This window comes from Mustelus asterias, chromosome 11, assembly GCF_964213995.1.
Source record: "Mustelus asterias chromosome 11, sMusAst1.hap1.1, whole genome shotgun sequence".
Taxonomy (NCBI): domain Eukaryota; kingdom Metazoa; phylum Chordata; class Chondrichthyes; order Carcharhiniformes; family Triakidae; genus Mustelus; species Mustelus asterias.
In genome coordinates this window covers 107,921,443-107,948,823 of record NC_135811.1, presented here as the reverse complement: position 1 = coordinate 107,948,823, position 27,381 = coordinate 107,921,443, and the positions used below count along the sequence as shown (strand labels likewise).

The window sequence follows — 27,381 nt, the reverse complement described above, 5'->3', positions numbered from 1 at the left end:
ACATTTAATGTTGAGCACCCTAATTAGTGCGCAGAAATATCAGATTATTGTACTGAAGTACTGAATTTCAAAACATAATCTTTTTAACTACCAATTTTATACAGAGTGTACAGCACAGGAACAGGCCATTCAGCCCAATTAGTCCATGCTGGTGTTTATGCTCCATAAGAGCCTTCCATGTCATCTCACTCTATCCACATAACCTCTGATTCCTTTCTCTCTCACATACTTATGCTATTAACTTTTACTACTTCATGTAGTATTGAGTTCCACATTCCCATCATTCTCTGGCTAAACAGGCATTTCTTAAATTACCCCCCTCCTCTCTGCAAAACACTCATGTCCATGGGCACCCTCTGTGATGCATTGTCTATTTGCCAGATCATGAATGTTGGCAAGCGATTTAATTTCCAGGACTTTGGGTGGGAAGCAGGTTAGTGGGACAGCTCTAAAGAGATGACACAGGCACAGTGGGCTGAATGACCTCCTTCTAGTTGGATGATTCTACATTTAGAGTGGGACGGTGGTGAGCACTGCTGTCTCACAGCGTCAGGAACCTGTGTTCGATTCCGGTCTCGGGTGACTGTGTGGAGTTTGCACGTTCTCCCCGTGTCTGCATGGGTTTCATCCAGGTGCTCTGGTTTCCTCCCGCAGTCCAAAGATGTGCAGGTTAGGTGGATTGGCCTTGCTAAATTGCCATTTAGTGTCCAACAATATGTAGATTACGTAGGTTAGCTGTGGTAAATGAGTGCGGTTATGGGGATAGGTGGAGGGGAGGGCCTGGGTGGGATGCTCTTTCGGAGAGTCAGTGCAGACTTGATGGGCCAAATGGTCTCTTTCTGAATTGTAGGGATTCTATGGTTCTAGTTCAAATTTTGTTTCAATTATTTCTTCATCACTGCACACCCTGACTGTGAAAGGACAATAGAGGAATCGGTGACAAGACAGCAAAGGGCAGAGGTCAACATGTCTTATGAGAGGTGAAGCAGATTACTGAGAGATAAATCAAACTGCGTGCATTACAGCTGGCAACGATCACAATGCCATAATCTGCTACATACAATACATCCGGCAGACTCATCACTGCCTTAAAATCTCTCCAAGTTAAAGTGTCTCTTATTCTGTGTATAAATCACCCACAGCCCACAATTAAATCCAAGGCTAAAATGTGCCCCTCCCTCCCTTTTATACTATGTATAAATCATCAAACCTGTTTAAATTATAGCCTGAAACTCACTCCCGGTATCTGTTACTCTAAATATAAGCCACCCGAACCCTTCGATTAGATTTCAGTCTGTAACTCACTCATGGGTATTAATTATTTCATATATAAAACCCCCATACTCCTTTTTTAGATTCCTGTCAGTAACTGACTCCTGGGTATCTGTTATACTCCATATCATCATAGAATCATAGAAACTCTACAATGCAGAAAGAGGCCATTTGGCCCATCGAGTCTGCACTGACCACAATCCCACCCAGTCCCTACCCCCATATCCCTACATATTTATCCACTAATCCCTCTAACCTGTGCATCTCAGGACTCTAAGGGGCAATTTTTAGCATGGCCAATCAACCTAACCCGCACATCTTTGGACTTTGGATTTTTGGATATAAACTATCCACTGTATACATAACGCATTTGTAGGTAGGTTCTTATGTGCAGTTTTAAAAGAGTTGTTACTTTTTTTACAAAATTCAGATAACAAATGTTTAAAACAGCAAATAAAGGAATTTATTGTGTAAAGTGTTAGCTTAATATCACCCAGCATGAATTCCATGATATAGAAATGAAGAAAGAGCTAGAAAGATAGAGGAAGGGAGAAAGGGAAAAAGAGACAGAAGCACAGCGATGATAAAAAGAGAAAGCGAGAACAAGAAAAAATGGACAGAAATTTCTAGCCAGCAGAGAGAGTGAGAAGAGAGTGAGACACAGAAAGATCTTTAGAAACTCAGACAGAGAGTTGAGAGATGAGGAAGGAGAGATTTGGATGTAGAAAGAGATTGGAAAAGGGAGGGAGAGATTGAGAGGAAGAGAGAGTTTGGGAGGGAGGAAGATATTGAGAGGGAAAGTGAGTTTGGGAAAGGGAGGGAAAGATTAAGAGGGAAGGAAAGATTAAGAGCAAGGGGGCAATTGAATGAGGGAAAAAGATAAATGAACAGATCCTGGAAAGAAGACATCAACGATAGGACAGACGGGACAGGGAGCTAGAGGAAGAAATGCTGAGATCATGGCAATCTACAGAAATTTGGGATTCATAACAGTTCACAGATGGAAACATTCACTGATGTGAATTATAGAGTGAGATAAAAGCAATGTTGGTAAATTATACACAGGAAGCAGAATGGGTGGTCACCGCTGTAATGTTATTCCATCTCAGGACCTGTCATGTCCAGACAAAAACACCATCAGTTCAGCCTGACCATCCCTCCCATCGGAAACACACATATGTTACTCCCTCCAGGGCTGAAATGTATCCACTCTGGCATAAGGAAAGAGAATGGACCCAGTAATCAAAATCAGACTGGTCGTCCAAATATACGAAAGGATGAAGAAATATATCCTATTCCATTAATTTAGAACTTCATCACCGTAAACAAATTCTGATTAAAGCAGGATTATAAGCTGGATACTGTGCCGGAGAATGGGTTTGTAGCCAGAACTCCATAATCAATCTTACCGTTCTGACTCTCCTGCTTTAAGGGAATGAAAAGGGATCAGAGGGGAGCGTGATACATCCCATCACAACGTCTCTCTGTTCAGAAAAAAACTGGCTGCCACCTAAATACCCTGCCACTTCTCAAGAAATATCGGCCTCTGAGATCAAGAAGGGCTCTGTCAGCTGTTCCGCATGAGTTCGCATCTCTCCTTTACCTCCTGGCAAGTCCTGGCCAGTGGGCAGAGGAGTTCAATCCCTTTGCGCAGGAAAGAAAGATTTTGATTTTCTCTAGCACTTTTCACAACCTCATGACCTTCCCAGAGTTGTTTTCAGCCAAGGGCGGCACAGTGGCAGAATGGTTAGCACTGCTGCCTCACAGCACCAAGGATCCAGGTTTGATTCTGGCCTATGGTGACTGTGTGGAGTTTGCACATTCTCCCCGTGTCTGTGTGGGTTTCCTCCAGTTTCCTCCCACAATCCAAAAGTGTGCAGGTTAGTTGACTGGTCATGGTAAATGCATGGGGTTATGAGGAGAGAATCTAGAGTCAGTGCAGACTCGATGTGGCAAATGGTCACCTCTTGCACTGCAGGATTCTATGAAATACTTTTTGAACTATTGTAATGTAGGAAATGCAACAGCAATTTCTGCACAGCAAGATCCCTCAAACAGCAATGTGATAATGGTAGTCTATTTTTAGTAACATTGGTTCAGGGATAAATATTCATCTGGGACACTGCAGAGAAATCGTTGCTCTTCTCCAAAATAGTGTCTATTGGTTCTTTTACGTCAAGTCTAGGCTTGCAGAAGGAAGATGGCGACTCAGGCACACTTTCAGTGTATCACTATCTTTGGAACTTGCAGTCTTGACTTGCGCATTAATAAAAGCTGCTATTTTACAACAAAAAGTGGCATATTGACTCTAGTCTGCAGTCAATACAGGGTCATTTCATACCACATGGCTATTCGAACTACTGAGTAACTATGGGCTGTTCTTGTTCTTTTACAAAGCTACAACTTGCCCACAACAAACCTCTCCCAAGCTGCTTTACAGACATCTAACCCAACAAGTAGATGATGTTGTAAAGGAGGGATATCCAAAACCTTGGTTAAAAAGGTGATTTTAACAGGCTTTTTTGTATAAAGTGGGAGGTGGAGAAGCAGCATGATTTAGGGAGGGAATTCCATTGTTTGGGACTTAGGAGACTGGAGATAAGGCCACTAATATCAGGTCTAAGGGAGGAGGGAATAGATTACTTACTTTGCTCCGCAACTGATGCCATGCCTTCAGCTGCTTGCCCTTAGCACGGATACTCTTTTCCTAAACCTCTCTGCCTCTCTCATTTTTCCTTTAAGACAGTCTTTAAAACCTACCTTTTTGACTAAGCATACAGTCACCTGTCCTATATCTCTTTATGTAGATGTGTCAAATTTTGGCTGATAACACTCCTGTGGAATGCCTTGGGGTGTTTTACTATGTTAAAGGTGATATATAAATGCAAGTTATTGTTGTATGATAGGCTACTATATGAGGAATGGAGAGTTTGGGATGGGGGCACAGGAGGTGGATGCAGGGGATGGTTCTCAGCGAAGTTACAGGTCTAGTAGTAACTGAATACAGAAGCGATTTAAACCTGAAGATGATAATTTTAAATGAAGCATTGGAGGATCACAAGCTAATATAGAGCAGAGTTCAAGAAAGCTAAACTACAGTTATGACAAGAGCTACGAGACTTCAATGAATTCCACTGGAGCAGACAAGGAGATTTAATCAAAGTTTTTAAATTATGAAGGATTTGGATATAAGGAAAGATTATTTGCTGCGGTTGGGGAGGCACTGAGAAAGGATCATCAGTTTGAGATTATCACAGAGAGTGAAGAAAGAGATTAGGAGAAATTTCTGTATGTGGAATATTGCTGGAGCGTGCAATGCTTTGCCACCTACATGCTTCATAAGAAAATCCTTCCTGCATAACTTTAATGAAGGTACCTACTTGCTTTGGGTGAAGAACAGAAGAGATATGATTTCATACAGAGAGGCCAATCAGCCTATTGTGCCAGTGTTGGCTCCTTTGCACTTTGGCTATAGCCCTGAGAGTTTTCTATTTAATCCAAGTCCCTTCTGAAAGTTACTATTGAATCTTTTTCCACCTGCCCATTCAGGCAGTGTGTTCCAGATCATAATCATTCACAGTGTAAAAAAAACTAATCTCCTTTCTGCTTGTTTTGTCAGTTGTCCTAAATATGTGGCCTCTAATTACTGGACCTTCTGAACAGTTTCTCCTTATTTAGTTAGTTAGAAAACCCTTCCTAACTTTAAACACCTCTAGCACATTCCCCTGAACCTTCTTTGCTCCAAGGAGAACAATCCCACCTTCTCCAGTCTCTTCATGAACCGAGGTCTCTCACCCCTGGTACCGTTGTAGCAAATCTTCGTGCCCTCTCTAATGAATTGACATCGTTCCTAAAGTCTGGTGCCTAGACTTGGACACAATACTCCAGCTGAGGCCTAACCAATGCTTTATAAAAATTTATCATAACTTCTTTGGTTTTATATTGTCTGAGGTGCCCAGAATCCTACAAAATAAAGCAAGCAGCAAAGGCTTCACAGATGTCATTAATCATTTTTTTATTTTTCTAGAAATGCAGAGAGAGATGAGTATCTTGCACTAATTACATGGAATTGTGTATACTGACCCCAAAACCAAATGGGATTGAGGCTGGTGTTGTCTGTTGTTCATAAATGTCCATCTGAATTAACATCTGCGCACCTTGGAACACAGAGACACAAAATCCCTACCTCAATACAAATATCAAACATTTGTTGCCCCTATTTTTATGATATTTTGAACTTTTAAGAGAAATGGATGAGTATGCGAGCCAGGGCTTCACACAATTGAATGGTAACATTTTGTGACTCTCACAAATCCGAAATCAATTAATAATATTAAATCTGAGATTGACAGCTGTTTTCTAAACAAGAACATTCAGGAATATTGAGCCAAGCAAGTGAAAAGAGTTAGATTACAGATCAGCCATGACCAAATTGAACGGCAGAGCAGATTCAATGGGCTGAATGGCCTCTCCCTGTTTCTATGTTTCTATTAAAAATACTGACAATCTGACTCTGAACTGCATGCAACAACACCCAGCTGAGACAGGGAAAGGAGGTGGAAATAAAAGCCTTTCTGAGGTCTCGCGATCTCACTGTATTTATGGGGAACGGGAGCATACTAGTTGTTAACTTAGAATTGTAATCCTGAGGTATGGACTAATAGTCTAGAGGCAGGAGCTCAAGCCCAGCACAGCAGCTGGGGAATTTAAATTCAGTTATTTAAATAAATTGGGGATAAAAAGCTAGTCTCAATAATGATGACCATGAAACTACAGGATTGTCATTAAAACCTATCTGGCTCACTGATGTCCTTGAGGGAAGAAAATCTGCCATCTTACCCGGTCTGGCCTACATGTGACTCATAGCAACATTGTTGACTCATAACTGCCCTCTAAAATGGGCACTCTCGAATGTACAATAGTTGCTACCTTGCCAACAACAGAAAAATCCTATGAATGAATAAAAAATTCACCATCCTGCCTGCAACCAAGTCTCATACAGCATCGGACTTCCAGCCAAATATGGGGAGGCAATAGCCTAGTGGTAATGTCACTGGACCAGTAGTCCAGAAGCCCAGGCTAATGCTCTGGGTATATGGGTTCAAATCATACCACTGGTGGAATTTAAATTCAAAATCTGGAACTAAACGGTCTCACTAGTTACCAGTGGTAACTTGGAAACCACTGTTGATTTAAGTCTGCCATCCTTACTTGGTCTGGCCTACATATGACTCCAGACCATCAGCAATGTGGTGGACCCACTGAAATGGTTTTGCAAACCACCCAGTTCAAGGGCAATTAAGGATGGCAGCAACACTCACATCCCACAAAATAATTTTAAAAAATCATAACTTTGGACATGGTTGTCAGTCAGTGAATGAGGCTTAAAAATAAATGTGAAATTTAGAACAGTGGTGCATCTTATAATTCTGCATCTTTCCTCAGGAATCTGGCATCATAGTATAGACAAATGCTCTATTATGCTGCACCGCAATACCCCTCAGAGTTCAATCTTCCAGAATGTAATCCTATTTGGGGAAAATGCAAAGTTTCTAACTATAAAGGAAATTCAAAAATTTGTGATTAGATATTATTCCTACAGGCACAACTCCCTCTGTGCTGTATTTTTGGCTCAGCCATTAAGAGATGTGTAACGGTGTCTTTCTGTGTTATTTCAAAGCCATCATAAATTCATTTATTTTAAAATACTGCTGGATTTCCTGTGACATTTATCAAGGAGAGTATGATGGCGTTGCTTTATAACGTGAGAAGTATTTCCCGAAGTGAAGCTAAACGTATTATTCTATTGTTCGGGAGAAGTTCTTACATTCCTATAATGCTTTTCACGACCTCACAATGTTTCCAAGTCTTTACAGCCAATGAACAAAGCTGGTGCTGGAGTATTAGACATCCAAGGCGAACATTCGGCCTTTTCGCCCGCTCCACCTCCTAGACTAACCTTTCAAAAATGAATACTGTGCTTTAGAATGAATAAAAAAATCGGAATTTATCATCACAGATTTATTTTTCATGAAAAATAATATGATAATACTGATTGCGCATTCTCATTGTTCTCCACATTTCACAGGATATGTACTAGATGAAATGTGTAATAGCGATATAGGACAGAATTTTCCAGCCAATCTTGTCTCCGGTCCTACCGATGGCGAACCCTGCTATGGTTTCCTGGCGGCTAGGAGTGTGTGTGTGTGAGGAGGAGCGGGGAGCGTGTGCAGATGTGTTTCGCAGCACAGAACGTGGATAATCCTGTCCATAATGTATAATATGGCTCACATGATGTAACAGTTGCTAGATGATTTTATGCACAACTTACATGATCAATAACCTTTACCATAGAGTTGGCTAGATTAAATTACATTCTTTGATATTATTTACTGGTTCACAGACATGTAGATCTAAAAATGTGCAAAAATATTGCATGAACAGAATGAGGAATATCATTTGAAGTTTTGGGAAAGACTGCAATAGAAATTTTATTTTGTCAGAATACGTGGATGGATATCAGTAGATCTAGAACTTTCATTCCCACTGCCAAAGTCTGTTTGTTAACTTATGCCGTTTCATGAACAGTTTGTTCAGTTTTTGGTCACCCCCAGATTTTGCCGCTCCCGACAGCCAGCTAGTTTGCCAATGCTATTGTGAATAGCAGTCACTGTTGTAATGTAGGAAGGCAGCAGCCATTGTGTACACAGCAAGTTCCAACAAACCGCAATGAGAAAAATGACCAGATAATCCATTTCACCAAGTGAATGTTAACCAAGTGATAAATATTGACCAGGGAGAACCATCCCGACTTTTTAAAATAGTGTCGTCATTTTTTAAAATCCACCTGAAAGTCCAGATGAGATCCTGGTTAAGGTTGACAGTGCAGCACTCCCTCAGTTCTACACTGATTGCTATGCTGGTCCTAGAGCAATCTGAGGCTAATTGTTTAAGACATTGAATTTCATATCATTTGGAGTTTAATTTTGTAAGGAATGTTACAGGTCGGAATGTGCTCAGTATTTTAGAAAGCAGTTGGGAGTACACTGCAGCTGAATATTCTTTTATTAAGTTCTATGTGTGAGCATGTTTATACATATCAGGATCAGTGATGTATATAGGTTATCCCATACTTCCTTGCTTCTGTACTCAATGGATGGAATTCTCCCAACCTGGGTTTGGTGGTGGGTGGGAGTGGAGAATCTGGCAGGAGGCAAAATGTTGGAAACCCGCTGGTGTAAAATTACATTGCAATTCTCCCAATGGCACGTTTCTCTTCCTGCTAGCAGGTGGTGGGAATGCCATTTACATTCATTTGCATGCATGAATGCTCGTTAAAACAACTAGCCGCCAGTGTCCTGTCAGGTCTTCCAATCACGTGCCACTCCAGTGGGAAATTAGGTCAGTGTTAAACCCGATTGCTAAAGTGCACAATACAACCATCAGTTGGCGACAGACTTTGTGGTGAGTGCAACAAAGTATTTTTGCCACAGTGCTGCGCTGCTCCTGATGTGCTGTGCCCCACTCTGCCAGGGCAGACTGGTTTCTGCCAGGGCAGACTGGTTTCTGCCCTCCATTTCCATGCCAAACTGCTCATCATACATCATGGTCAGCACCGTGCTGCTGGACTTATCAACCCTACTGTGTCACTATCTTGGTTCAGTACTGCCCCTGGGTTTGGGGAGTACAGGGGGTCTCTCGTACTCTCTCTCTGTCTACATCCCATCCTGTTGCACTGTGAAACTCATGCAGCCACTGCAACAAAGGTCCAAAGTTCAAGCTGGGGTAGAGTGTGAGCTGAAGAGTGCAGGGGAGCCTACTGAAGACAACGGAGGCTAAGTGGAAGGAGGGTTGTGCAAGGGGAGGGGGGGGGGGAGGCTAGGGTGAGGGCTCATGATAGCAGCAGCGTAGATGAAGATGTGCAATGGGAGGCAGAGGGAAGCTGAACTCCGACAAGGCTGCATGAAAAGCTCACAAGCAAGGGGGTTAAAGGGACACCACATTGTTTACTGGAAGGCAATGGAGACTCCAGACACAGTGGGTAGAGGTCCATGTGGGGCACGTGTGCCTCACAGGTGATAGGCTTGGTGGAAGTTGGGTTGATTCCAGGAACGGACTTCTTGTGTGGGATTTTGTGGCCTTGCTCGTCCCGAAACCGTAAAATCCCGCCCGAGGTCAACAGACCTTTCCGTGGTCCGCCCCTCGCCCGCTCCGATTTCCACGGCTGGTGGGATGGTAAAATTCCAGCCCTCGAGTCTGCTATCCTTTTCCCTCTGGGTTGCTGACATGCTGAAGATAGCTGAACTGGAGAGAGTAATATGAGAATGCTGGACTGGTGTTTAAATATGGCACTGGAACCTTTGAACTCAATAGCTGACTGTGGGTGGACGAATCAGCTGCCGGCCCGCGAGGAGGGTTGGAGGAGAACTCGCCTGTGCCTAATTAATGAGGTTCCAAGCATAGAATCTGGTGCGGGATCCCACCATTCTGACCAGTGGGAAAGGCACCAACGGAGCTCCCGCCACCACACTTAGTCTCAAAATGAGAGAATTCTGCCGTGTCTTTACTTAGAGAGTCAACTTGTTCCATCTCCTTTAAAGATCTGTGCAAATAGACCCCCAGGACTCTTCTTGCAACCTTGTGAAAATTGTACCATTTACTTTAAATTGCCTCTCCTCATTCTGCCAGCAAATTAATCATTTCTGCATTTCATTTGATCAGTCATGTCTCTGCCTATTTCACAAGTCTGTCTGTGTTGTCTTCCTCCTGAAGTCAGTTTTTATCCTCTTCACTATTTACTATATTCCCAAGATTTGTGTTAACACAAACTTTGAAATTATATCCCCTATACCCAAGTCCAGGTCACATATCAAAAAGAGCCGTGGTCCTGATCCCAATCCCGAGGGAACACCATTGTATAATTCCTTCCAATCTGAAACCACAACTCTCTGCTTTCTCTCTCAATCAATTTTTGCCACTATCCTATTAATCCCATATTCTTTAATCCTGGTAACAAGAAGACGATAATCTAGTAGGATTGATTTAAAACAAAATTACAAATAAAATTATAATTATTGGCAGTTAATCCAATTCAGTTTCTTCATCTTTGAACAGAACTCATTTCTAATCGCCCCCCCTCCTCCACTCCCCGTCTCATCGTTTCAAATCTCTCCAAAGGGCACATACACTTCCAAAGCTGGCCTGGCTGGATGAGCTGCTAGAGGTCAGTTAGTACAAGAAATATTTTCCCCAAACACTCACATCCACGGTGTAATCCTCCTCTCAAGGGAAATACAAGGCCAGTTGAACAAGCTCTTTCCCCCCCCTCCCTCCCCCATGCTTTGCATTTCTACAGAAGAACAGCTGAAAAATGGAAAGCAGTGAGGCGGTGGTGGAGGGTGTGTGTGTGTGTGACACAGAGTCTGTCTACATGCAGTTCCTGACACCATGTAGAGCCTGTTCTGACACATGAAGCAGCAGGAATCCTTCCAGCCAGCGTCTATCCCTCTCCTTCTGTACAATCAGCACTGGGAATGGGTTCTGCAGATGTTGCTGCAGATCAAACCTGAATATGCAAGTTCCTTAACCCTTTAGTGCCAGAAATATAAACAGATTTTGCAGCATTCTCCAGCTTGCTCTGACATTTTCTCCAGCATGATTCCGTTCTTGTCTTTGGGTTTCAGTAATTGTTCTTAGGACAGAATAAAAAGCATATCCAAGCTGTCCTGGGAGTGTTTGATGGGATCCTCTTTAACCTGTGTTGAATGCTCCCTCCACCCACATTGTCTGTACCTTTAAGACCTGGCTGGCTGTAGAGATTCGCATTCTAATTAGTATTCTGTAACTTGATTTCTGTGTCTGTGCACTGTTTGAGAGCAGATATCCACTCCATCTGACGAAGGAGCAGTGCTCCGAAAGCTTATGGTATTTGCTACCAAATAAACCTGTTGGACTTTAACCTGGTGTTGTGAGACTTCTTACTGTGCTTACCCCAGTCCAACGCCGGCATCTCCACATCGTGTTTGATGGGGACAGTATAGAGGGAGCTTCACTCTGTATCTAACCCCGTGCTGTACCTGTCCTGGGAGCCTTTGATGGGGACAGTGTAGAGGGAACTTTACTCTGTATCTAACCCTGTGCTGTACCTGTACTGGGAGCCTTTGATGGGGACAGTGTAGAGGGAGCTTTACTCTGTATCTAACCCTCTGCTGTACCTCCTGGGAATATTTGATGGGGAAAGTGTAGAGGAAGCTTTACTCTGTATTTAACCCATGATGTGCTTGACCTGGGGGTGCTTGATGATGATGGTGCAGAGGGAGCTTTACTCTTTATCTAACTCATTAATGTTTAGCAAATAGAGAGGGAGCAGGGTCTTGTGGAGCATAAACATTGGGGTAGAGCAGTTGGACCAAATTATATGCTTCTCTCCTGAAAATATTCTAATATAGTCTGATTGAAACACAGAGCAGGTAATCAGGGGGAGGTTGGAGGCTCATGGTAAACCTTGCCTTTGAATTCACTCAATGAAAGGAAAGTAGGGCTGGGTTTGGCCTCACCACTGTTTTTCTCCATCCTGTCCAGGTGCCTTGTTACACCCAGTTAACATAAGCAGTAACCTGCCCTGAGGAGGAAGCACCTGTGGAACTATTTTGATATTCAGAGATTAGAATGAGTTAATCTTGTGGATGATTTCAGCCTTGCCCAGCCTTGTGAAGCTGACGCTCTTTGTCCTGTCCAACAAAGTAACCTGCCGTTAACTTCCTCTTGACTTTTTCTAAACTTGCAAAATGTCAGGGGCCTGTTTCCTCTCAGCACAGCAGAATAGGAAAAAGAGCTGGACAGAGGTTTCCTGTCTGCACACTCCTCTACATCTCCCTGGCTTTTCTTTGGAAAAGCTTTTAGGAATGATGCATGTGGTGTTCATGATAAGGAAGGTGGCTCGACCTTCACTTCCGAACATAACACTTCAACGATCCAGTAGGGAGTCTGCGTGTCTCACACTCCTATCTAACTTGCCTTCAAGAGGAGGTGACAATCTAAACCCAACTATGACCTGGTTTCCTTAACCCCACCTAAACAAGGAATCCATTAAAAGCCATTCTATTTTTTTTACAGGAACAGGAGCTAGCCATTTAGCCCTTTTCCATGATTCCATTCATCATGGCTGGTCTGTACCACAACGTAAGAAGTTTAACAACACCAGGTTAAAGTCCAACAGGTTTATTTGGTAGCAAAAGCCACACAAGCTTTCGGAGCTCTAAGCCCCTTCTTCAGGTGAGTGGGAATTCTGTTCACAAACAGAGCTTATAAAGACACAGACTCAATTTACATGAATAATGGTTGGAATGCGAATACTTACAACTAATCAAGTCTTTAAGAAACGAAACAATGTGAGTGGAGAGAGCATCAAGACAGGCTAAAAAGATGTGTATTGTCTCCAGACAAGACAGCCAGTGAAACTCTGCAGGTCCACGCAACTGTGGGAGTTACAAATAGTGTGACATGAACCCAATATCCCGGTTGAGGCCGTCCTCGTGTGTGCGGAACTTGGCTATCAGTTTCTGCTCAGCGACTCTGCGCTGTCGTGTGTCGCGAAGGCCGCCTTGGAGAACGCTTACCCGAATATCAGAGGCCGAATGCCCGTGACCGCTGTACCACAACTCCATTGAACTGCCATTTTCCATTTGTCTTCATACTCTCGTGTAATGCAAATTTGTCGACGTCAATACCGAAAGCTCCACTTGTCCCCGAGCATCGACAGTCATTTTGGGGGAGAGAGTTCCAGATTTCCACTATCCTTTATGTGGAAAACGCTTCCTGATTTTGCTGCTGAACAGCCTAGTTCTAATTTTAGGAATGTACTTCATTGTTCTGTAATCCCCACTTGAGGAAATAGCCCCTCAAATCTCTTCATTATTTTAAACACCTCAATTAGATGATTTCTTAATGTTCTAAGCTTGAGGGAATAAAAGCCATGTTTTTGCAACCTGTCCTCATAATTTAACCCTTCAAGCTCTGGTTTCATTCTCGTGAATCCACGCTGCCTCAGCATCCCCTCTAAAGCCAAGATATCCTTCCTGAGGCACAGTTTCCAGAACTGAATACAATACCTCAGATGGGCATTTGACCAAAGCTCTGTGAAGCTGAAGCATAACTTCCCAAGAAAATAGCCAAATCCCATCAAGGTGGCAGATGGAATTTAAATTCAATGTATGACTCTAATAAAATCTGAAATTGAAAGTTGTTCTCAATAATGGTGACCATGAAACTATCATCTATTGTCATTAAAAAATCCTTTAGGGAAGAAAAAGTGCCACCTTTACCTGGTCTGGCCAACATATGACTCGAGATCCACAGTAATGTGGTTGAAGCTTAACAGCCCACTGAATATCCTAGGAAGCTATTCAGTTCAAGGGCAATTAGGGATGGGCAATAAATGTTGGCCTTGCCAGCGACACCCACATCCCTTAAAAGAATAAAGAAAAAATTATGTATTTCAATTCCCATGTCCCATTGCTCCTTCAATGTTCCTTTCATCCGTAAGAAAATATTTGTCTTGTTTTTCTTGGAATCAAAGTGATCTAACATGACCTAACGTAATCCTACTTTGAACTTTATCTGTCACACTTTTACCCACTTTATATATTTTCTCACATATTTATACATCTTATTGTGCCTCCTAATTTACTGTAATCTGCAAACTTTGATGTAGAACTTTTTGTTCCTTCATCCATGTCATTAATAAATAGGGTGCAAAGCTGAAGTGCCAGAACAGATCTCTGGGGAACACCAAACGGAATACTTACCTTTATCACTCTGCTTCTACCTCCAATGGCAGAAACGGCAGAAATGTTGAATGGGTATTTTGTGTCTGTCTTCATTGTAGAATTCACAAAAAAATCCCAAGAATATTTGAAAATCAAGAGATACAAGGGAGGGAGGAACTTAAAACAATGACAATCACTTGGGAAAAGGTACTAGAAAATCTATTAGAATTGAAGGTTCACAAGTCCTCTCAATATGATGGCTTTCATCATAGGGTCTTAAAAGTGGTGGCTGAATAGATCGTAGACACATTGGTTATGATCTTCCAAAATTGCATAGAAATCATAGAAATCATAGAAACCCTACAGTGCAGAAGGAGGCCATTCGGCCCATCGAGTCTGCACCGACCACAATCCCACCCAGGCCCTACCCCCACATATTTACCCGCTAATCCCACTAACCTACGAATCTCAGGGGCAATTTTTAACCTGGCCAATCAACCTAACCCGCACATCTTTGGACTGTGGGAGGAAACCGGAGCACCCGGAGGAAACCCACGCAGACACGAGGAGAATGTTCAAACTCCACACAGACAGTGACCTGAGCCGGGAATCGAACCCAGGACCCTGGAGCTGTGAAGCAGCAGTGCTAACCACTGTGCTAACCACTGTGCACTGTGCTACCGTGCCGCGGTAGATTCTGGAAAGGTTGCAGCAGATTAGAAAATCGTTATGTAACAGCTCTATTCAAGAAAGGGGGAGACAGAAAGCAAGAAATTATAGGCTAGTTAGCCTAATATCTGTCATAGGGAAAATACTAGAATCCATTTTTGAAGAGGTAAAAGCGGGTGTTGTAAAAAATTGTGTTCGACTAATTTATAAGAGTTCTTCGAGGAAATAAAGCAACATTGATGAAGGGGAACCTGCAGATGTGGTATATTTGGATTTCCAAAAGGCATTCAATTAGGAAATTAAGTTGTGAAGATGACATCAGTGTCTACAGATTTTAGATACATTAAGTGAGTGCACAAAAATTGGCAGATGGAGATGTGGGAAAATGTCCACTTTTGCAGGATGAATAGAAAAGCAGTATGTTACTTAAATGGGGAGAGATCGTAGAACTTTACCGTATAGAGAGATCTGGGTGTCATGGTAAGTGAATCACAAAAGGTTGGTATGCAGATGCAGGAAGTGAACAGGAAAGCAAGTGAAAAGTTGGTGTTTATTGCAAGGAGAATTGAGTATAAAAGTAGTAAAGTTATGCTATAGTTATCTAGGGTGTTAGTGTGGCCACATCTGGAGTACTTGTACGGTTTTGGTCTCCTTATCTAAGAGACATTAGAAACAGTTCAGAGAAGGTTCACTCAACTAATTTCTGGGATCAAGGGATTATCTTATGAGAAAAGGTTGAGTAGGTTTGCATGTACCCATGAGAGCTTAGAAGAATGAGAGGTGATCTTACTGAAACGTACAAGATCCGGAGGAGACTTGAGTGGGTGGAAGCTGAGAGGATGTTTCCCCCTTTTAGGAAAGTCTAGAATCAGGGAACATAATTTAAAATTTAGGGGTCGCCCATTTAAGAATTAAATGAGAAGATTTTTTTTCTCTCAGATGGTTATGAGTCTGGGGAATTTTCTTCCTCCGAGAATAGTGGAACTTGGTTCATAAAATATATTCAGTGCTGGGTTGGATAAATTTTTGATCAATGAGGGAGTAGAGAATTATGGCAGCAGGCAAGAAAGTGGAGTTAAGGGCACAATCAGATTAGCCACAATCTTATGGAATGACAGAGCAGACGTAAGGGGCTGAATGGCCTATTCCTAATTCTTGTGTTCATTATGGGAGACCATCACAGTTCATATACTTATCCAGCCCCCTTAAATACATCTAGTCGGTCCCCTCAACTACTCATAATATCCATTTCCATGTTCAAACCACTTTCTCAGTAAACAGTTTCTCTTCAATTCCCTATTGATTTCTCAGCAACAATCTTGCCTCAGGTTTTGGTCTCCCCCACAAATGAAAACATTCTTCGGGGCAGTACGGTGGCACAGTGGTTTGCACTACTGCCTCACAGCACCAGGGACCTGGGTTCGATTCCCGGCTTGGGCCACTGTCTGTGTGGAGTTTGCACATTCTCCCCATGTTTGCGTGGGTTTCCTCCGGGTGCTCCGGTTTCTTCCCACAGTCCACAGATGTGCGGGTTAGGTTGATTGGACATGCTAAATTAACCCTTAGTGTCCCGGGATGTGATAGGTTAGAGGGATTAGCAGGGTAACTAAGCGGGGATAGGGCTTGGGTGGGATTGTTGTTGGTGCAGACTCGATGGGCTGAATGGCCTCCTTCTGCACTGTAGGGTTTCTATGACTGCATTTACAGAATTATGTGGCTTAGTTCCATTCCAGGCTGTGTACCTGACAATTGAGCCATCACATGAGCTATAGTTAGAACCATAGAAAAGTTACTGCACAGAAAAAGGCCATTTGGCCCATCTTGTCCATGTCAGCCTGAGGACACCCAGGTGTCCTTTCTAATTCCACCTTCCTGCACCCAGCCCATAGCCCTGCAGCTTATGACACTTAAGATTCAGATACTTTTGAAAGAATTTAGGGTCTCTGCATCCACTATCAACTTGGGCAGTGAAATTCAGACACCCGCAACCCTCTTCCTCATGTCCCCTCTACACCTTCTGCCATTTATCTTGAATCTACATCCACTGGTTATCTCCCAATGCACTGGGTGACTTTGGCCTAATGAAGACAAGGAACACCAAGTTTAAAATGGGGGGGGGGGGGGGGGGGGGGGGAAACTGATGTCGCATAACCTGTAAATAAGCCAGAAACTAAACTTTAGACTTGCACATTTTAGAAAGCAGAATTCTGGTGCAGAACCTGGATTCTCCACACTTCTGGATAAAATTACCTGGGTGCTGGCTACCATCACTCTCTTCATCAGGCGGTATGGGTGGAGGGAAGTCATCCTCTGAAAGACAGAACATCAAATGATTTATTTACTTACAATGTACTTTTTGGTGTAGATTCCTCTGACCGTTTCCATCTCTGGTATCCTCAGACCTTATAAAATAGAAAATGATTTAATCGTTTACAGGGTTGGAATCACAGACAAGGCCAGCATATATTGCCCACCACTGATGGCCCTTTAGAAGGTTGTGGTGAGCTACCTTCTTGAATCACTGTTGTCCATGTGGTGTAGGTACATCAGGGAGGGGGTCTGGGAATTTGATCTAGTGACAATGAAGGAACACCAATATAGTTCCAAGGCAGGATGATGTGTGATTTGGAGGGGAACTTGCAGGTGGCGGCGTTCCCAGGTATCTGCTGCCCTTATTCTTCTGAACGGTATAAATCACAGGCTTGGAAGGTTGTTGAAGATGCTTTGGTCAGTTCCTGCAGTCCATATTGGAGAAGTGCACACTGCTGCCACTGTGCACTGGTGGTGGAGGGAGTGAATGTTTACAGTGTTGTCAGAGGTGTCGATCAAGCTTCTTCACAAAATGAGCCAACTGTAATGGGCAACGATGCTGTTCCCAGCCTAATGCCAAAACCAGCTGAAGGGACAATCCTATCAGCTGTTGAATTTGCCCCTCTTGCTACTGAAACTTCAGTAGGAGTAACAGCCCGAGTGCGGTGGAAGAGTCAGCAACATAAATAGTCTAACCTCCATAACGTTGGACCTGCTTCCCATTGTAGTGTCAACTGCGAGAGGCCTCGTAGTTTGAGTGAATCCTGACCTGGGATGATGCATTCAAAAATGTAGATACAGAAATCTCTATCTCCTGTATGTATGTACACATCATTAACTAGAATTGTTTAGAAATACAGCACAGAAACAAGCCATCTGGCCTTTCTGCTCTATGTTAGTGTTTATGCTCTGCATAAGCCTCCGACCACTCTAATTCATCTCACCCTATCAACATATGTTTTTTCTCAGGCATTTATCCATCTTCCCCTTAAATGTATCTATGATATTTGTCTCAACTGCTCCTTGTGGTAGTGAATTGCACATTCTCAACATAAGTTTAGTCTAAATTCCCTACTCGATTTCTTAATGACTATCTTGCATTTCTGATGCTCTAGTGTGGGACTGCTAGAGTAATTCACTTGTATTAAATCCTTTGGGGTACTTTCTGAATAATGCCACTAGTTTGCTCACTCCCATGGACAGAGGGGTTTCATAGAATCCCAATGCAGAAAGAGGCCATTCAGCCCATCAGGTTTGCCGTGAGCTCACTATTTGTTCTGCACAGGAACAGCACTTGTTGGAAAAACATACTCGATGACTTTTCAAATTACTGACTGATGTAGACATTGGCGATTTCCGCACTGCAACTGAGTCTAATCTCCACTGACTTTCAACAGGAATAAAAATTGGAGGTTTTTTTTTATAAGACAGCCAATCTGTAACATACGTTTTAACCCTAATCAGAAAGTCTACTGAGAAGTAGACAGCTTGTCCATCTTGCATACTGCATGACTTGGCACAGCAGTTATCCAATTAAAACCAAGATACATTAGGTGACTAAAGATTTAGTCAAAGAGATAGATTTTAAGGAGCATCTTGTAGGAGGACAGAGAGAGGCAGAGAGGTATAGGGATTCCAGAGCTTAAGGTCCAGGCTGCTGAAGGTACGGCCACCAACTGTGGAGTGTTTAAAAGTTGGCTACACAATTGGAGGAGTGCAGAGATCTCGGAGGGCTGGAGGAAGTTACAGTAAACAGCGAGCATGCGGCGGAAAGTGAAAACTGCCAACGATGAGAAAGTTACAATTGAGACATTGCTGGACTAGGTGCCAGCGCAGGTCAGAAAACACAGGGGTGATGGGTTAGAGGGACTTGATGTGTGTTAAATTACAGGCAGCAGAGTTTTGGATGAGCTGAAGTTTACGTAGGATGCAAATTGAAAGGCTGGTCAGGGGAGTAAAGTAGAATTTCCAATAACTCCATCTTTAAAAATGGAAAATCCGGGAGACTTGCGGTTTTATTACATGAACACTTTGTCCAGAAGGAAACTCATTAGTGAAGCCTTAAAATCTCAAAACTAAATCCTTTTTTTTTACCTTCAAGCAAGTTTTTTATTACTTCATATAGCTCCAGTCTTCTACACCCTGCGTTTCTTTCAAATGGAAATCAATTCAAATCAGCTCAAGGTTCTGTGCTTATTTATAAATTTGATCTAAACTCAGTTGAGTCAGTCTGAGGGCAGACCCAAGGGAGTGCAAGGCTGTAAAGCAGATCTCTTCAAAACGAATCAGGTTTTGGACTGGAGCTGCTTGTGAACGTATATAACCTGATTAGAATTGACTTTGAATAAATTTGGGCAAATGAATGCTTGTTCTGCTCGGGCTGTGACTGTCCACGTGATCCACAGTCATTCTGTCTGCCCCACAACTTTGAGGTTACACTGACACAGCTTTTCCATTCTTGACAATTATTTCAATGATGCCTCAGATCAAACCTGGATTCACACTCAGGCAAAAAAAATTAAACCAGGTCTTTAAGATAATCAAAGTACTTGATAAGGGGAATAGAGATAAACTTCTGGAGTCCAGAGCAAGGAGGTATGAAATAAAATTAGAACCAGGCCGTCCAGGAGTGATGTCAGGAAGCACTTCTCCACACAAGAGGGAGGAGAAACCTGGAACTCTTCCAAAACATTGTTGAGATTGAGGATCTAGTAAGATTTCAAAACTGAGATTGGTAGATTGATGTTAGGTATGGGTATGAAGGGTAACAGAACCAAAGTGGATAGAGGGAGTTCAGATAGAGGTCAGCCATGATCTAACAAATGATGGAACAGGCTCAAGGGGCTGAATGGCCTCCTTTTGTTTCCATGTTTCTTTTTGCCTGAGGAGGACTCCAGATGCTTCTCCCAGAGGCTTAATCATAGGATCAGCAATTAGCCATTTATCAATGAGATTAAGGAAATGTCTTCATTCAGAGTTGTGAATCTTTGGAATTCTCTATCCGAGAGTTATGGCTACTCACTGTGAAATCAGCCCTCATATCCTTCAATAGGAGGGAGATGCATCAATTTACATAAAGTTACATAGCATTTGCGGCACAGAAACAGGCCACGCAATCTCAATGGCCTATGCCAGTGCTTATCTTCCACACCTTTTTAACTAACCTTAGCAGCATATCCTTCTATTCCTTTCTCCTCTCCTTCACATGCTTATATCGTTTCCCCTTAAATTCCCTCAAACACCCCATGTAGTAGGAAATTCCACATTCTAACCACTCCCTAGATTAAGAGGTTTTTCCTGAATTCCCGAGTGGATTTATTGGCGACTACCTTATTAATTATGACCAGTAATTCTGGTCTGCCCCTCAAATGGAAACACGTTCTTTAAAGCCATCCTATTCAACCCCTTCACAGTAAGATCTTATTACGTCATCTCTCAGCCTTCTCTTTATAAGGAAAAGAGCAGCAGCTTGTTCAATCTTTCCTGGCAGTTTATAACCTCTCAATTCTGGCAGCATCCTTGTAAATATATTTTGCCTGTTTTCCAGTGCCTTTTTAAGTGTGGTCTAACCAAGATTCTGCACAAAGTTAACATAACTTCTCTGCTTTTCAATTCTAATGCTTTAGATTTAGATCCAAGCCCATGACCAAGTCCAATACTATAGTAAGTGGCAGATCATAAAATACTGATTACAATGCTCCTGTGTGCTTCCTGATCCCACAATGTACCCAAGCCCGCATGGCCGTTGTCATTTATATGGACAGGCAGCTTTACTGTATAGCAGGGCTAGTTTCCACATTGTGTGGGCAGAGAGCACCTGACATCACAATCTTCCAATAAATACGCTGCCCATTTACACTGAAGCCCCTGAAAAGGGAAGGTTGGGCAATGAGTTTAATGCCTGAAGGTCAATCGACTGTCTTCACCCAAAGTGAAAATTACCCTCATATCCTGCAAACCTCTGAGTTAGGTCATTTAAAATTCTCATTCCTGTTTGCAAATCCCTCTATAACCTTGCTCCCTCCTTATCTCTGTAAATTTCTTCAGCCCTACAACCCTCCTGAAATATCTGCCTTTCACCATATTCTAGCCTTTTGTGCATTCCTTCATCACTCCTCCATTTGGTAGCCATGCCTTCAGCTGCCTTGTCCTGGAGTTCCCTATTGTAATATGTTCCCAGGTGCTGTCAAACAAAATTCAACACCGAGTCACAAAAGCAGGTATGAGACCAGGGCACCAAAAAGTTGGCCAAAGAGACCAGATTTAAGGACCGTCTTGAGAAGGAGATAAGAGATGGAATGGTTTAGAGAGGAAATTCCAGGGCTTATGGCCCAGGCAGCTGGAGAAACAGCCGCCATATCAGGAGTTAAGCACTTGGTTGAGGCTACAACCATAGCGCATGACCGAGGAAGAGTGGCATTGTTGGATTATCCTGCAGATGAGACAGACCAAGGCTGCCCATTCTGGCTCACGTTTATCACCACACGTGCTGCTGGAAGAAGAACAGGGAGGTTCCAGGTTTCCTGTCCAAGATTCCTCCTTCTATCAATACCACAAAAACATACAGACAGATTAACCAGTCATTCATCTTATTGCTCGTTGTAAACGTTGCTGGTGCAGAACCAGCTGTTGCAGGTCACTAGCGAATGAAGTGTCTTGCGACACTCTGACAGGGCAAGGGCGCTGTAGAAAAGTATCATCGATCGTGAGATAACGGGAGATAAAACATCCGAGAAGAGAATACCCTTAAATGCCTCAACAGCTTCAAGGTAATTGAGCATAAGAACCACAGGATATCACTCTTAACATTACTCAACCTTGATCTGCTACATTCCACATGACACTCCCCCATATTGCACAGTTCAAGGACACATATCTCGAGTGGGGGAGGGGTTTAAATATTTTGATGCAGTAATCAACTCACTGAGGTATGCTGGTATCCCAAAGCTGTTCACACTGTTAGACACACTGATATATTATCATGGCAGATTTTATCACTTCAGTGTAAGCTATCACTTTTCATAGAATCATGCAGTACAGAAGGAGGCCATTCAGCCTCTTGTACCCATGCCAGCTCTTCAAAAGAGTTATCCAATTTCTACTCCCTCTGCTCTGTCCCCATTGCCCTTCAATTTTTAAGTTTTTGAATATTTATCCAATCTGTTTTCGGAAAGTTATTTTTCATTCTGCTTCTAACACCCTGCAATTGGGTTGAGTGCCCTGAGCTAGGAAGAGTACAAAGAACAATACAGCACAGGAACAGGCCCTTCGGCCCTCCAAGCCCGTGCCGCTCCCTGGTCCAAACTAGACCATTCTTTTGTATCCGTCCAGTCCCACTCCGTTCATATGGCTGTCTAGATAAGTCTTAAACGTTCCCAGTGTGTCCGCCTCCACCACCTTGCCTGGCAGCGCATTCCAGGCCCCCACCACCCTCTGTGTAAAATATGTCCTTCTGATATCTGTGTTAAACCTCCCCCCCTTCACCTTGAACCTATGACCCCTCGTGAACGTCACCACCGACCTGGGGAAAAGCTTCCCACCGTTCACCCTATCTATGCCTTTCATAATTTTATACACCTCTATTAAGTCTCCCCTCATCCTCCGTCTTTCCAAGGAGAACAACCCCAGGTTACCCAATCTCTCCTCATAACTAAGCCCCTCCATACCAGGCAACATCCTGGTAAACCTCCTCTGTACTCTCTCCAAAGCCTCCACGTCCTTCTGGTAGTGTGGCGACCAGAACTGGACGCAGTATTCCAAATGCTGCCGAACCAACGTTCTATACATCTGCAACATCAGACCCCAGCTTTTATACTCTATGCCCCGTCCTATAAAGGCAAGCATGCCATATGCCTTCTTCACCACCTTCTCCACCTGTGACGTCACCTTCAAGGATCTGAGGACTTGCACACCCAGGTCCCTCTGCGTGTCTACACCCTTTATGGTTCTGCCATTTATCGTATAGCTCCTCCCTACATTATTTCTACCAAAATGCATCACTTTACATTTATCAGGATTGAACTCCATCTGCCATTTCTTTGCCCAAATTTCCAGCCTATCTATATCCTTCTGTAGCTTCTGACAATGCTCCTCACTATCTGCAAGTCCTGCCAATTTTGTGTCGTCCGCAAACTTACTGATCACCCCAGTTGCACCTTCTTCCAGATCGTTTATATAAATCACAAACAGCAGAGGTCCCAATACAGAGCCCTGCGGAACACCACTAGTCACAGGCCTCCAGCCGGAAAAACACCCTTCCACTACCACCCTCTGTCTTCTGTGACCAAGCCAGTTCTCCACCCATCTAGCCACCTCCCCCTTTATCCCATGAGATCCAACTCTTTTTCACCAGCCTACCATGAAGGACTTTGTCAAACGCTTTACTAAAGTCCATATAGACGACATCCACGGCCCTTCCCTCGTCAACCATTCTGGTCACTTCTTCAAAAAGCTCCACCAGGTTAGTGAGGCATGACCTCCCTCTCACAAAACCATGCTGACTATCGTTAATGAGTTTATTCCTTTCTAAATGCGCGTACATCCTATCTCTAAGAATCTTCTCCAACAACTTCCTCACCACGCACGTCAAGCTCACCGGCCTATAATTACCCGGGTTATCCTTCCTACCCTTCCTAAATAACGGGACCACATTAGCTATCCTCCAATCCTCTGGGACCTCACCTGCGTCCAGTGACGAGACAAAGATTTGCGTCAGAGGCCCAGCGATTTCATTTCTCGTCTCCCTGAGCAGCCTTGGATAGATTCCATCAGGCCCTGGGGATTTGTCAGTCTTTATATTCTCTAACAAACCTAACACTTCCTCCCTTGTAATGGAGATTTTCTCCAACGGTTCAACACTCCCCTCCGAGACACTCCCAGTCAACACATCCCTCTCCTTTGTGAATACCGACACAACGTATTCATTTAGGATCTCCCCTACTTCTTTGGGCTCCAAGCATAATTCCCCACTTTTGTCCCTGAGAGGTCCGATTTTTTCCCTGACAACCCTTTTGTTCCTAACGTATGAATAAAATGCCTTGGGATTCTCCTTAATCCTGTCTGCCAAGGACATTTCGTGACCCCTTTTTTGCCTTTCTAATTCCCCGTTTGAGTTCTTTCCTACTTTCTTTGTACTCCTCCAGAGCTCCCTCTGTTTTTAGCTGCCTGGACCCCACATACGCCTCTCTTTTCTTTTTGACCAGTCCCTCAATTTCCCTGGTTATCCACAGTTCTCGAATCCTACCCTTCCTATCCTTCTTTTTTACAAGCACATGCCTGTCCTGTAGCCCTAACAACTGTTCCTTAAAAGACTCCCACATGCCAGATGTGGATTTACCCTCAAACAGCCTCTCCCAATCAAGAGCTGCCAATTTCTGCCTAATCCCACTAAAGTTAGCCTTCCCCCAATCCAACACCTTACCCTTGGGACACCACTCATCCTTTTCCATCACTATCCTAAAGCTAACAGAATTGTGGTCACTATTTGCCACATGTTCCCCTACCGAAACTTTGAAGATCTGACCGGGCTCATTCCCCAGTACTAGGTCCAGTATAGCCCCCTCTCTAGTCGGGCTATCTACATATTGTTCCAAAGAACCCTCCTGTACGCATTTTACAAATTCCTCCCCATTCAGAGTCCCAGCTCTCAGCGATTTCCAGTCTATGCCAGGGAAATTGAAGTCTCCCACTACAACAACCCTATTTTCCCTGCACCTATCCAGTATCTCCTGACATATCCGTTCTTCCACTTCCCTCGGGCTGTTGGGGGGCCTGTAGTATACCCCCAACATAGTGACTGCGCCCTTCCTGTTTCTAAGCTCCACCCAGAGTGACTCATTACCCGACCCCTCTGAATTGTCCTCCCTCTGCACCACTGTAATATGCTCTCCAACTAATACTGCTACTCCCCCACCTCTTTTGGCCCCTCCTCTGTCTCGCCTAAAATAAGCCAAGGTTCCAGTTTCTGATCACTGTTAGTGACATTGTTACAATACATAATTCCTTTGCTAGAAACCTACAATCACTCATCACATCTTTCTTTTGAAAAGCTCTGGAGTTCTTCTCCAAAAGATATACAGGTTAGGTTGATTGGCCATGCTAAACTGCCTCTTAGTGTCAGGGGGATTATCAGGATAAATGCATGGTGTTACGGGGATAGGGCCTCGCTGGGATTGTTGTTGTGCAGGCTTGATGGGCCAAATGGCCTCCTTCTGCACTGTAGATTCTATGATACCAACAATGCTCCCGCACCCAAGCATTCAAACAGGCAGCTACTCGAACCCACATGAATGAACTTTACTGTATACCAAAATTTGAAAAGTAATTTCCACAATCCAGGGCTTTTGCTCTTGTCAAGTAGCTTGGTCAGGCCAATAACATCTGTTGGTTACATTTTTCCTTGTGTTTTTCAGGTGACAAAACCCATATTGATGGTAGCTCTGAGTTTCTGGATGTAGACTATTTAACATTTACTGAATCTTCTGGGCAGTGGATCAGAGGATCTCAAAATATTTCCTCAAGTCATTTGGCTTCCATATCCATTGTGTACGATAACAACACTAAATTGTTAAAGACACCAAAGGATCTAAACTTTTCACATTTACTGGTAGGTGGTTAAGCAATCTAGTTAGCATATGGTGACAATATCTATAATCCTCTCGTTGACATTCCATCAGGACTAAGAGCCTTCCATTCTCCCTCATCCTGACAGTCTTGATAGTTTCCTCTACCATCCATAATTGGATGGATAGGTTGATTTATCAATTTAGCCATAGCTTCAACACTGATGTTGGAAGGATCATCTAGCAAATTGTCAAAATGCTCATGTCATCTTTGCAGGATTGAAGTTTGGTCAATGATTGGTGAGCTGTCATTTGTTTGCTTCAACGGGACAGGAAGAGTCGCATTGGTCTGCAAACCTCCTTCAGAACTTGAGAAAAAACTGTGTGTTCAATTTGTCATCAGTTTTGTCTGTCTGCCTATCCCACTTCTGACTGTGCAACAATTTGTCCTCAATAGTTTATCAATATAAATTTCCTAACCGTTGAATTGGAATCAGCCTAGGATTCCATACCTGCTCGCTTCTTCTAAACCTGTTCAACAGCAACAAAGCCAAATTCATTTATATATAATAAAGCATTCCAAGGTGTTTCACATGAAGTACCAGTCAAAATTCAACACTGAACCATGTGAAGAGATACAAGGGCAGGTGACCAAAGACTTGGTTAAAATGCTAGGTTTCAAGAAATGTCTTAAAAGAGAGGGATTGTGGGATGTTCTTCCAGGCAGCTAATGGAGGAGTGATTAAAATCAGGGATACACAAGAGGCCAGAATTGGAGTGCAGAGATCTCAGTAGACTGTGAGGATAAAGGAGGTTACAGAGACAGGAAAGGGGTGAGGCTATGAAGGAATTTGCAAATCACAAAGAGAATTTTAACATTGACATTTTTCCTGATTGAGAGCCAGAGTTTGTGGATGGTGTTGAGCTTCTTGCATGCTGCTGCAGTTGTAAACTGGAGGGTAAGTATTCCGTCATATTCTTGACCCGAGTCTTATGGCAGGTACTTGAGTGGATTGTACCATTGCACAGGTGGGGCACTCAAAAATGCAGCACCTCTTCTGTGTCACACTGAAGTTGGCTTAAAAGATCATGCACTGCTGGCTGTCATTAGGCTTGAACCCATGACCCTTGAAGTCAGAGGCCAGGTTGCCACTAATTAAGTCAAGCTGACAGTGAATCGGGAAAGACATTAAATGATTCAATCTAATTGCCTTGATGAGGAAAGTTATATTTCTGGAGAGAAGGGAATTATGAGTGTACAAACATATAATACATTTGAGTGAAATTTCTGTGTGCAGTGTTTTAACAGCAGTATTAAAAATAACTGTGTTAATATCTTCATGAAAGAAAATACAGCAACTTTATACAAATGAATTAAACAATAACATGCCAAAGTTGCACCACATAATAGGCTTGGTGAGAAGGTGGGGTTGAGATTGATCAAGAAGGGACAGGCTGTTGGATCTAATAATCTTTTTCTGTTATAAGAACTTTTACTTTCTGACAAATTGCAGCATCAGGTCATCAGGACACAGTAGTGACATTTCTAATCATTGAACGAAGGCCAGTGAGTAACCTCTATATATATCACTAGGAAAAAAAACACATAACTGGCCAGCTCAGCAGGCAATAGACAGGGCAGTGACTTTTACAGGTCAGATCAACAAAGATAAATATGAAAAGAAAGACACTGGTTTCAACAAAGGCACCTGCTCGTCTCGTGTCGGGAATGATAGAAACTTCCATTGTATTACCTCTCCTATAACTCATGCACTCTCCTGGGTCTGCCTCTCAATAAG

At 43.1% G+C, this 27,381-nt stretch overlaps 1 protein-coding gene across 1 annotated transcript in view; it reads right to left on the bottom strand.

Moving 5' to 3' along the window:
• The window catches only part of skap1 (src kinase associated phosphoprotein 1), a 402,040-nt gene that overhangs the window by 60,349 nt on the left and 314,310 nt on the right, over window positions 1-27,381 (bottom strand). The window contains exon 10 of the mRNA XM_078224498.1: window positions 16,962-17,021. Within this exon, the coding sequence (XP_078080624.1) occupies window positions 16,962-17,021 (60 nt within the window). The remainder of the gene's footprint in view (window positions 1-16,961; window positions 17,022-27,381) is intronic.